Raw genomic sequence first — 12,212 nt, 5'->3', positions numbered from 1 at the left:
ATGTAAAAACACTTCAATGCTTCAATATCCATACCCTCCTATACCAATTACAATGAACTTGCTGTTGGCATCTGTAGCAATGAATAAAAATATTTATAGAGTTAAAACATTGTACCAGAATTATCTGGCCATTTTAGACAAATGCCTGCTTGTTGATTATTCCTCAAGGCTAAATGGATTACAATCAAAGTTATGCAATGTATGTTTTACACTGTCTCATATTTTGTAAGATGTGGTTAAAGGGGGGAACTGACTTCCTAAAGTATTGTCAATATTTATCTTGAAATAAGCAAAGAACAAATTAAGAAACTCTGAATTTTTTTGGCAGTTGACATTGAGTAGATGGATGGACAATGTTTTAAAGTTTCTCTTTGATACACATTGATGCAAGCTGTAGAATCTGACAGCATTGTTTTCTAAGTATATCTATGCTTTGATACCAATAGTTGTCAGCTCTATGTAACTAACTGTGGAGAGTGAGTCTTTCTGCTTGATGAACAGTTTCAATAGTCTTTAGATGTGTGTTACAGGCTGTTCTCATGCCCCACTACAGCTGAATTTGAAGCATGACTGCGTTACGTTCCCATAACTCTTTACAGCTCAGTTCTGCAGTGCCACTACACAATAATGACAAGCTTTAACGAGATATCTTAACACGCTCATAGATAGACTCACAGCTCTTATGTGGAAATACCTTTTTTTTATTTTCTTCAAATCATTCAGATCGTCTCTCAAACACTTTGCTATACCATCATAACTGGGAGAGAGGCAGAGAATTTTTTAGGGGCTGGTTTCAGGATAAAACATTCACTTTGTAGCAGACTGTCACTGAAAGGAATCATCCTATCAGACTGACTGACAATGTGCCACAGCACGTCTTGAATCCAAATACTTGCCTTTCTTATGTGGAGCAGCTTTCTCTGACAAATATACAGTTACGGAGAACATCATAAGCTGGCACACGACTTTAATTTGGCAAGAAAGTCATTACTGAAGATCTGATAGGATCACATGTGTATTACCTCAAGCTTTGCATAAGTAACCTATTAGCTGCTCAGCATGATTTAGAGAGAGAGAGAGAGAGAGAGAGAGAGAGAGAGAGAGAGAGAGAGAGAAAAATACATACGTTTCAAATAGTAGCCCTCCAATCAGTCCTGAACTTCCTTACCTGCCACCCCAAGTAATATATTTGTGTTATAAATGCTGAAGCAATGCACATTATGTACATTTATTGACTACATATTCTTTAATTCAACCACTTTTGTGTACAGGAAATGGAAATACAGTAACATCACATAACAAATTATTTGTAAGCACTGTTCTACACCTGACAGTGAGTATAACATGGAAATAGCCATTGGTTGTAGAGTGAGAGAACTAGACCACTAGCACACAAGCACGCACTAAATCAATAAAGGCATTACAAAAAAAACAACAGGCAGGTGTAGACATTTACCTGATAGGTTGGAGGTAACTTTGGAGATGATACAGGGGTGCAGTCATAAGAACGCATAATTCTTTCTGCTAGCAAAAAATTTCTAAACAAGCTAGCGACTAGGAGATCTTGCCGAAACAGCTTTTGAAACACATCTGGAAATTTGAAAAAAGTAAATTATAAGCACATATATCTTAACTGTTTTTAAATTAACGCATCATCACTTGACTATATTGTTCTTTATTTATGCCATTTTCAAGTGACTGAGTTTACGTCATTAACACATTGCAGGACATCAAGCTCAAAATTGGCCATAAATTCAGAAAATATTTGCTCCCCACAAAATGCCAGATGTAAAATCATCATCTTGTAAAAAGATCAGGAAATAATAGTGGGAGCATGTCATATTTAATAAAAACAGGTTTACTTTAGCATATAAAAGATGAAGATCAGGAAATAATAGTGGGAGCATGTCATATTTAATTAAAAGAGGTTTACTTTAGCATATAAAAGATGAACACATGTCCTTGAGTCATAATGATAGTGAAATCCATCACTATCAGTATGACTCAAGTACATGTGTTCATCTTTTATATGCTAAAGTAAACCTGTTTTTATTAAATATGACATGCTCCCACTATTATTTCATGATCTTTTTACAAAATGATGATTTTACATCTGGCATTTTGTGGGGAACAAATATTTCCTTAATTTACGAGCAATTTTGTGTTGATGTCCTGCAGTATGTGTTAATGACATAAACTAAGTCACTTGAAAATGGCATAAAAGGCCAAAACTGGTCCATAATTAAATAAAGAACAATACAGTCAAATAGCTGTGTTCATTTAAAAATTATTGTATGACTGTTGCTCAGAAAAACAAAAAAAACTGTTTATTTTAATTGTGTTATATCAGGAAATCAGAACTCCAGGTGGGAACATCAACAATGTAGGAAAATAACAATTAAAACAATCAGTTTTTGACAAAATAATTTAACTGGATCGATAAAAAAATCTACTCACCAAGTGGTGGCAGAATACACACATAAAAGAGGGTTGTAATTATGCAAGATTTCAGAGCCAGTGGCTCTTTCTTCAGGCAGAAGTGTTGAAAGGGAAGGAACAAGGGTAACGGAAAAGGACTGGAGAGGTCTAGCAAGCACACCTCATGCACAGATGAACACTAACTCCAGCATCTTGGGCTGGAGATGATGGAGCTGGTGGTCGTGTATGCGTAGGTGTGTGTGTGTGTGTGTGTGTGTGTGTGTGTGTGTGTGTGTGTGTGTGTGTGTTGTTTGTTTTAGGGTGTCACTCTCGCAGGCAGCCAACACAAACCCATGGTCTGATGTACGCCACCAGGTGGTCATGCTGGAAAAACTTCCAGTTTCACTTACAAACAAGTCACTTCACCATTAGATTTTCTTGTCATAGCTGACCCCACAGTGTACAATACATTTGAGCTAGAATCTTTTCACACTTTGAATTTACATTTCATAAAACAGCAAAACAACTAAAATGCAACTTGCACAAGGGTTTTTCAGGCAACTGCCTGTGAAAGACTTGGGTTTCAAACTAGCAGCCAGTGGAGTCAAAGAAGCTGAAGATTATGTTGTGGCCAACACCAGCAAGGAAATGATGCTTGATACTGCATCTAATGCTTGCTGTGCACACTTGGAAGAGTAGCTTCACAGCTACTCATCACCACATCCTCTTGGACATTTGGCACCCACCACCAGTACATATCAAGGCTTCTTCTTTGCAGATGGTCACAACAGTGTGGGTCCACTAGCTCAGATGGCACCCAACATAGATCCAAGATCTCTGCCTGACAAGGGTCTGTGGTTTATCCCATGGCCTCAACCCTTGGATTTCTGTGGCATCACCGATATCAACTTTGCCTCTGCCATCCTGTTCAATGGCCACCAATTTCTTCTCCCATAATGAAATCTCTGGTTCCATGGTAATCTACACAACTGCCATCAAGTATTGTCTTGCAGTGTCTTTTCATGTCAATGCTGATGGACATAGATCCACTGCCTTCAAAGGTGGCAGCTCCTCTGCATCCCATCAATACCACACCACCAATGTTCACCTATGATGGTCACTAATGGGTTGCAGGGAAATGCTACCATGGAAACCAAGTAGTTGTCACAGCATTACTACTGACCACTGTATTGGCACTAGTCAGGACACTGATCCTCAGATATGCCCTCAGACAGGATCACGTCAGTCTCCAACATATAAGCTTGTGCAGGACCAATCTGACTCTCTTCTCTGTCTGTGTTGGTCCTAGCAGTGGAGTGTCTGGTACAAGTGTAATAGTTTGGTTGTGATGATGAAATTTTGTTTGTGGGGCGCTCAACTGCGCAGTAATCAGCGCCTGTACAAAGACCCAGTTTTTACACAGTCCAATTTTAACACAATCCAATCTAACCACTGTCACAAAAGATGATGATAATGATGATGATGATGATGAGGAGGAGGAGGAGGAGGAGGAGGAGGAGGAGGCTAACACAAACAACCCGTTCCCCTGCACAGGAAATTCCAACCCATCCAGATTTGGTTATGGTGTTCTCTGGTGAACTCTTATTAGCAACAGATGAAATGCTGTTGTGGCTTGGATGGAATTTTGCTTGGAATACAGACTTACAATAACTTGCAGTGCTTATGAATAGTATCTTGTATTAATATCTCTTGCTGTGAGCAAGCTCTGTTAGTAGAATGTGTAGAACACCTTTTCCAAAAGTAAGTTAATGCAGACTTCAATATTTATAAACATACAATGGTAATACACACATCATAGATAGCAATGTTATTTATGTTGTGACTTGGCACGACAGCCAAGCCACTATGCGAGGAAGCCGAAAGGTACGCGTTTAAGCTCACACAGGCTGGCGTGAGGTCTGGAACAGTTAAGGGAATTTATAGTAGCAAAGAACGTAGCTGATGGAATACTTAACTTTAATTCATAATTGGTGAACATCGGTCTGACGGTACATGCATCACAAGATAAATAGCAATTGATCATGGCGTCTTGCTAGGTCGTAGCAAATGACGTAGCTGAAGGCTATGCTAACTATCGTCTCGGCAAATGAGAGCGTAATTTGTTAGTGAACCATCGCTAGCAAAGTCGGCTGTACAACTGGGGCGAGTGCTAGGAAGTGTCTCTAGACCTGCCGTGTGGCGGCGCTCGGTCTGCAATCACTGACAGCGGCGACACGTGGGTCCGTCGTATACTAGCGGACCGCGGCCGATTTAAAGGCTCCCACCTAGCAAGTGTGGTGTCTGGCGGTGACACCACAATTTATATCTGAAAATGTCTCAACTGACGTATTACAGGCACCCAAATATTTAGGCAACAAAAATGTACAAGCTGTACAGGATACCTACAAGCAATATCCTTGACATATTAATTGCACTTGCTTCACTACAACAACAATGTTGTGAAATGTGCCCCTGCACTGAAACATAGTGGAAAATTAAAAATTTGTGCTGGACCAGGAATCAAAACCAGAGGCTTTGCTCTTCACAAGTAATGAGTCATACCTGGATAGATCAGTTCACTGAGAATTTGCCCAGAAAAGGCTAAAGATTTTGGATTCAAGTCTGTGTTCACCACTCAGTTTCAATCTTGCAGTGTGAAAAATCATTCTGAGTGTTGTGTGTTACCACAGCTAATCTAATGATATGTACTCACTCTCCTTTCTGATATGTACTCACTCTTCTTTCCACCGCTAAACATATTAACAATTTAACCTTTTTTGATACCTCCCAATGACACAATACTCACATACTACTTTTTTAAATATTCTAACTAGCAGGTAAGAGCTGTTTAATTTCAACATCCCATATATGATATTCAAGTAACTTTCTGCTACTAAGCACTTCATATTGTCTGATGGCTGCTGCGATCAGACAACCATAGCAAGGTTATCCAGTGGGAAGGTCATAAGAAGGACCTCTTCTTTCGGTTGATGTTGGGGTTTTATTATGCACAGAAGAGCATCAGAATGATATTATTGTCAGATTTGATTCTCCAAGAAATACAACTATGATAGGGGATCGTAGAAAGGAAGAAAGGTTAGTGTTTAATGTTCCATCAACAGTTAGGTCATTTCAGATACAGCATAAGCATGAATTGGATAAAGATGGAGCAGAAAATGAGTTGTGACCTTCCTGAAGAAATAATCCTAGCAGTTACCTCAAGGATTTCATGAAAGCTAGGGTAACCAAATATGGATCACCTCAAGAACAACCCACACGGACTAACCCAGGAGTGATTGCTCACTCATGCTCTTAAGTCCTCAATTTTCCCTCCAAAATTCACAATTTACTTAAAGTATAGACAATAGACCATCATTCAAAATATATATATGTTACAAATATGAACTATATGTTAAATGAAATATCAGTCACCCTCAGGCCACACACATTATTCTGTATCAAAAAGTAAAAGCAGAATCAATTAAAACATGAATTTCATGCATGCACATAACAAAGAAAAAGTTTTTAGAATATGTAAAACAATCAAGTTGGCTTGCTCAATAGATGTGTGTTTTTACTTTCTATTTAGTGGTGTTATCAAATCTTATATGTAAATTAACATTTTCAAATGATGAGTGTCTTTAATATAGGATGAATTAACATTTGATTAAATAAATTAGAAATCAGGTAATAATCTAAAGACATGTTACATGGTTAGGTAGGGATAGGTATAAGGAAAGCCTTGCTGCAGTCATTTGTCACGTAGCTGTGGAGAATACGATGATCCAACACATTTAAATAACTAACAAAGTGTAAAGTATGTGACAGTTCAACAAATAAAATTTGTATAAATGTGTGACTTTCAGCAATGATAGCTAGCGTCTTAGACTATCATCCAACATTTTGTTTGTCAAGCGTTCAACTGTTATTAACTTTTTTGTTTTTTTTTTTTTAGATCATGCATTCAATTTACTACTTAACTTTCTTAGTTTTCATAGTATTCATAATATTAAAGTCCCAAAACATTCATCTCTGTGCTCTAAATGTGCTGATGTTATTGGTTTTACAATGAAACTGTGAATTACTATAGAATTTTGAAATCCTGCCATGTTGTGAGCAATACCATCTTAGGACCTATTCACACACAGACCAGGCTTTCACAAGGCTGACAGACATCCTCCAACTCCTGAGGCCTAGGGAAAACCACTGATTACCTGTCACTGGGCACTCACTCACTGGCGACCGTGTAGTTTGTCATGACAGCCGAGTTGTCATGCCACAACTTGCCCTCACCCGCCAAACCAGTGCTTACAATTCCACATCTCAATAGTTTTTACTTATTTGATTGCTCACCAGCACATGCTTTATGTTACAAGCAGTTTGTCCATTAAGTGATCATTATGGATGACATAATGCAAACACAATAAGTATCACATTACCAATCAATAGTGATAATTTTCTCAGTACCTAAATTTTAAAGAGCAAGAGTCAGAAGCAGCAATGGTGCTTTGATTTGGAGCATTCTGTTAGAATTGTTGATTGTCAGTGAACAGAACAGTTATAGCATGCATTGCAGAGCAGAGGTAGATAGCACATTGGCCATGCTACATCTTTCCCCGCTAAGAATGTGTCATGCACCCAACTTACGATCTACGCAACATCCTAATATAATGGTACATGAAAACATTAAATGAGAACGTGACAGTTCTGTTTTAGTGTTCATTTCTAGGAATTAAAATTGGTTTTCTGCCACAGGCCATGAACAGTGACAGTATGTTAAGTATGATGCAATTTCTATTCACCACAACTGTACAAGTTTCAAGCACTTTCACCTGCAGAAAAAATTATAATCGATCACTTTAGCTAGATAGTGCTATCTTATGAATATTATCTCAGCACTGTGAGTGATACACTTCTCATCACTAAGCCTATTCAACCATTCTCACCATGCCCCCCCCCCCCCCCCCCCCCCCCCGTCGCCATTCTCTGCCTCCCCTGTCTCCTTTCTGTAATTAAATTAGTTTCACCATTCTCCCATTCTCATAATCAGTGAGAAACGGTCCTGATCCTAACAAACCATAACCACAAAAGAAATAAAGTTCAGTAAACACTGGTTTGAGACAAACATCCGTGGCCACCTAGGAACAGGGCACAAATCCACAACCGACAATTCAGATTTGGATTTCTCAAGCTTTCACAAAATCATTTGACATAACTGCAAGGATTATTTCTGCGGAAAGGTCACAACTGGTTTTCTGCTCCAACCTTTTCCAATTTGTGCTTATGTCATACCTCAAATCTGAAAATAATATCCTGTCTGATGCCCCTCTGTACACAATAAAATCTCAACATCAACTGAAAGAAGAAATCCTTCTCATGACCATCCCACTGGAAAACCCTACTTTGGTGGTCTGTGACCGAAGCAGCCACCAGAGAATATCAGTGCTTAGGTTATAAAGTTACTTGAACCTCTCCAGGGGACAACTCCTTGTCGAAGCACTGTCTGTACAGGTGGAGAGGCTTGTGTATCCGTGTGATGCTGAGGGCTATGCCGAAGGTGGAGGACCTACTGCCGGAAAGGCCTCAGCTGACGGATCAGACTAAGGGTGGCCCACAACGTCCCATCTTCCCTATCCACTACTTTTCCTACCCAATTCCCTTTACCAACTCAAGGTGTGGTGCAATCTGTGCTGAGGTGTGCATGGCACATGGGAAGATGTGTCGCAAATGGAGCCTCAGGGATACCGGCTGACCTCCCTGAGCAAGTAGCCTTACACCGAGCGGGGTATTCCTGGTGCGGACCGTGTAGATCCCCAAATCTCGTGGGACCAATAAAATGAGGGGTAAATTGAGACCTCAGACATCCAAACATCAGGGTCAGGACCATTGGAAGGCATTCCCACTACTGAATCAGGTTCTAGACCTGAGCCACAAATGGGAACTGTAACTGAGAAGTTAGACCAGATTAAGATCAAAGCCTTGTCTGGGGCCCAGAGGAGGAAACTACTCAGGGAACAGAGGAAAAAGGAAAGAAAGAATAGCTTCCTAAAGACAAGTGGAGGGAATTAAAGGGACTTGAACCTAAGACCCCCAGAAAAAAAAACTGTCTCAGGTTGAAGGGCATTCGCAGATCCCCACAACATCGAAGACAGGTAGCAAAAGGATAAGGGAGGAATCTAAGACTCCCTCCTCCCTGGATAAGCGAGTCCAGAAAAAACCAAGGCAAGAAATACGGAAACAGACCTATAGTAATGCTGCCTTGGTTTTTAGGATGGCAGTTATCCAGGAAGGCTATCCACTGGTGGCCATCATCTGGCAGCAGGAGAAATTGGTACATATGGCCCTCTTTGAAAAGATTGGGGAGGACACTGGCCCAGGACCCAACTTCTGGAGGGTCTATCTGGACCATGGTGCCCTCATTTTTGTCCTGGGGGGGGAGGGGGGGGGTGCACACTGTGGAATGGCTTAAGGACAAGGTGCCCATAATATTCCCGTGGGAAGATGTGAAGCTGCTGGTCAAGACGCCAGCGGAGCTTCTTAAGACAGCAAAGGTGTCAATATGGGTACCAAAGATCCTTAAGGAAGTGTCTCCTAAGACTCTGTTCGAGAAAATAGGGGCCCAGAACCCAAATGTCTCAACAGGAGACTGGAGTGTGATCAACCAGAAGGTTGTACCGGAAGGACGAACCCTGGTGGTGGACGTCGGAGAGAAATCCTTGAAGGCAATGTGGAAGCAGGACCTGAAATTGTTTTTAGGGTTCTCACAGGTCACCGTCAGGATTCTCAAAGATGGCAGCAAGACAGAGACTGGAGGTACTTCAGATTAATCTGCAGCACAGTAAAGGGGCCTGTGCTGCCCTGAGTCACTGCCTGGGGAGGCAGGAAGTGGATGTGGCCCTGATACAAAAACCCTCTTTATATAAAGGGGGTGTATCAGGCCTCGGTGGCACTGGAGGTAAGCTGATTTATGCTAGAAACCTAAGAAACTCCAGAACATGCATCTATGTAAGAAATGGAATTTCTTTGATGCCAATGATGGATTTCTGCTCCAGGGACTTAGTGACCATTAAAATGCAGCAATGTGAGGAAGGTATCACAATGGAAATTATTTTGGCCTCAGCATGTCTTTCTTACGAAGACAGCTCTTCTCCACCTTTGGAGGTGTGGAGACTGGTAGAGGCTTGCCATTGGCAAGGTGACCAACTGCAGGTGAGATACGATGCCAATTCCCACAACCTAGTGTGGGTCAGCAAGGACACCAACAGTAGAGGTGAGTACCTTCTTTAATTTCTTTTAGCTAACAACTTGGAGGTCCTGAATAGGGGCAATGAACCTACAGTCAGGAATAGCAGAAGAGAAGAAGTAATTGACATAACCTTTGGTTCCATGATGATGGGCAGCAATGTCAAACAATGACATGTGGTGTTAGAGCCATCTTCATTGGACTACATGTACATTAAATTCAAGGTTGAGATGGGAATCAGACAGACCATGTGTAGTAACACTGTTCACGTTACGTCGCACTTCACTTAGCATAGACCGGGACGTGTCCTAGGCATGCCCGATGTTGACTGACTGCGCACGGCCTGTCCTGCCGGAGTTGTTGTTGTTGTTCTTGTTGTTACGCCGGCAGAGGTCGTGTCCGAATTCTCGCGTGCCCTCTGGTGGACGGGACTCTACTGGCGGCAACTACCGTCCGTGACGTGCCGTGCCAATGTGCGCCTCCAGCGATCTTTCTGGTGGCTACTACACTCCTCCTCCTTCGGGGGGTGAAGCCACTGTGATCCACGGCGTCGGAAGGTGGAGCGTCGGGCAGGAGCGATGACCTCCACATCCATTGGATGGCTGGAGTCGAGGGGATCTGCCAACCCTCGAGCTGGAACCTTCGAATACGGCTGTAAGTGACCCACACGAAGAGGCCCCCGTCGTCCCACAACCGGAGCCCGGGACAGAACGGGCGACAAGCTGTCGAACTCTGGATCCTGTTCCACCTCAGGAGGGGCAAGACCCAGTGGCGGGGACGAAGGGGAAGGGATGACCACAGGGGAACTATCCCCCTGCGAAACTGGGCCGGCTAGGGGGGCCGGCTCTCGCTGGGGCATCTCGAATGACGGCGATGCCGGTGCTGGAGCCACTGGAGGCTGCCAAGGCTGAGAACCATCGCAGTGCCGCAGAGTCACAGCGGGGAGAGGAGGTAACGTCCCCTGTGAAACCAATACAGGTGCCGGCAATGGGGAAGCCGGTGTCCGAGAGGTCGGAGGGTGGGTGTCCGAACGTGGACGGAGCTGATTTTGGTGACGACGTACCACCCGGTCCCCCGCCTGCAAGGTATAGAGCCGGCGGCCATGTCGGTGCAGGACCACCGCCGGTATCCAATGTGGATTGCGACCAAACCCACGGGCCCAGACTGACATACCCAGTGGAAAACCAGGTACTCCGTTTTGTGAAGACTGGCGAGGACCAGGCTGGAGGAGGTGCAGCAGAGTCCTAGGTTGATGCCCATGGAGAAGCTCTGCAGGGCTGTGGTCTCCCATTGGTGTGGTCCGGTATGCCATCAAGAAAAACGTCAATGCTTCCTCTGCTGGAAATTCGTGCACATACCTTTTCATCTGCGTCTTAAAGGTGCGCACCATGCGCTCAGCTTCCCCATTCGATTGTGGATGGAAGGGGGGAGAGCAAACGTGTCGAATACCAAAGCGCCTACAAAAATCCTGGAAGGCCTGCGAAAGAAACTGCGGTCCATTGTCCGAGACCAGGGTGATTGGCAGACCTTCCGCAGAAAAGATTTTTGCGAGTGCCTGGATTGCAACTTCTGAAGTGGTTGAGGAGCAGCGAACCACATATGGGAATCGGGAATAAGCAGCAATGACAATGAGCCAAAAGCCATTGAGAAACGGGCCCGCAAAATCGATGTGAACACGTTCCCACGCCTGGGTTGCCGGCAGCCATGAAGAGAACGCTGCCCTGGGAGAGGCTTGTTGGCTCGCACACTGGGAACAGGCGGCCACCAAGTGCTCAAATTCTCTGTCAATACCGGGCCAGTACACATGTCTGCGAGCCAAGGTTTTAGTACGGGAAACACCCCAGTGCCCCGCATGTAATAACTTGAGGACCTCCCTTCGTAAACTCGCAGGAACAACCACGCGAGGGGCTGTATCATCGGTAGCCAGAAGGAGAACTCCTTCCAAGACCGAGAGACGGTCCCGTAGAAGAAAATAATTACGAAGAGGGTCCGAGGCCCGGCCCGGAGGGCGGGATGACCACCCCTGCTGAAGGAGGCGAACTACTTGCCGGAGAACCGGGTCAGCCGCCGTTTCCCTGGCGACTCGAGAACCAGTGATCGGGAAGCCATCAACCGCTTGGCGGGACGCCACATCCAAATGAAAACACATAATCTCCTCTCGATCAAATGTAGGGTCCGGGCCCACCGGAAGACGGGAAAGAGCGTCGGCGTTGGCATGCTGGCCTGTAGGGCGAAAACGAATGTCATAATGGTACTTAGAGAGGAACAAGGCCCAGCGCTGTAGTCTGTGGGCCGCCCTATCCGGAATCTGAGAGGCGGGGCCAAATAACGATATTAACGGCTTATGGTCAGTGATTAACTGAAACTTCGTGCCATACAAGAAAGGGTGAAACTTGGTAACATCGTAGACAATGGCCAAAGCCTCTTTTTCCACCTGGGAGTAATGGGCCTGCGCGGGACTAAGCGTTTTCGACGCAAACGCCAGTGGTTGCTTGGAACCATCTGCGTCGCGATGGGCCAGGACCGCCCCCACCCCATACTGCGAAGCATC

The 12,212-nt window shown here is 43.9% G+C and overlaps 1 protein-coding gene across 1 annotated transcript in view; it reads right to left on the bottom strand.

The window, feature by feature from the left end:
• LOC126162875 (regulatory-associated protein of mTOR) overlaps nt 1–12,212 on the bottom strand; it is a 307,137-nt gene that overhangs the window by 200,530 nt on the left and 94,395 nt on the right. The window contains exon 8 of the mRNA XM_049919663.1: nt 1,457–1,590. Coding sequence (XP_049775620.1) covers nt 1,457–1,590 — 134 coding nt within the window. The remainder of the gene's footprint in view (nt 1–1,456; nt 1,591–12,212) is intronic.

This window comes from Schistocerca cancellata, chromosome 2 (assembly GCF_023864275.1).
Source record: "Schistocerca cancellata isolate TAMUIC-IGC-003103 chromosome 2, iqSchCanc2.1, whole genome shotgun sequence".
Taxonomy (NCBI): Eukaryota; Metazoa; Arthropoda; class Insecta; order Orthoptera; family Acrididae; genus Schistocerca; species Schistocerca cancellata.
This window is presented reverse-complemented; position numbering and strand designations above follow the sequence as displayed.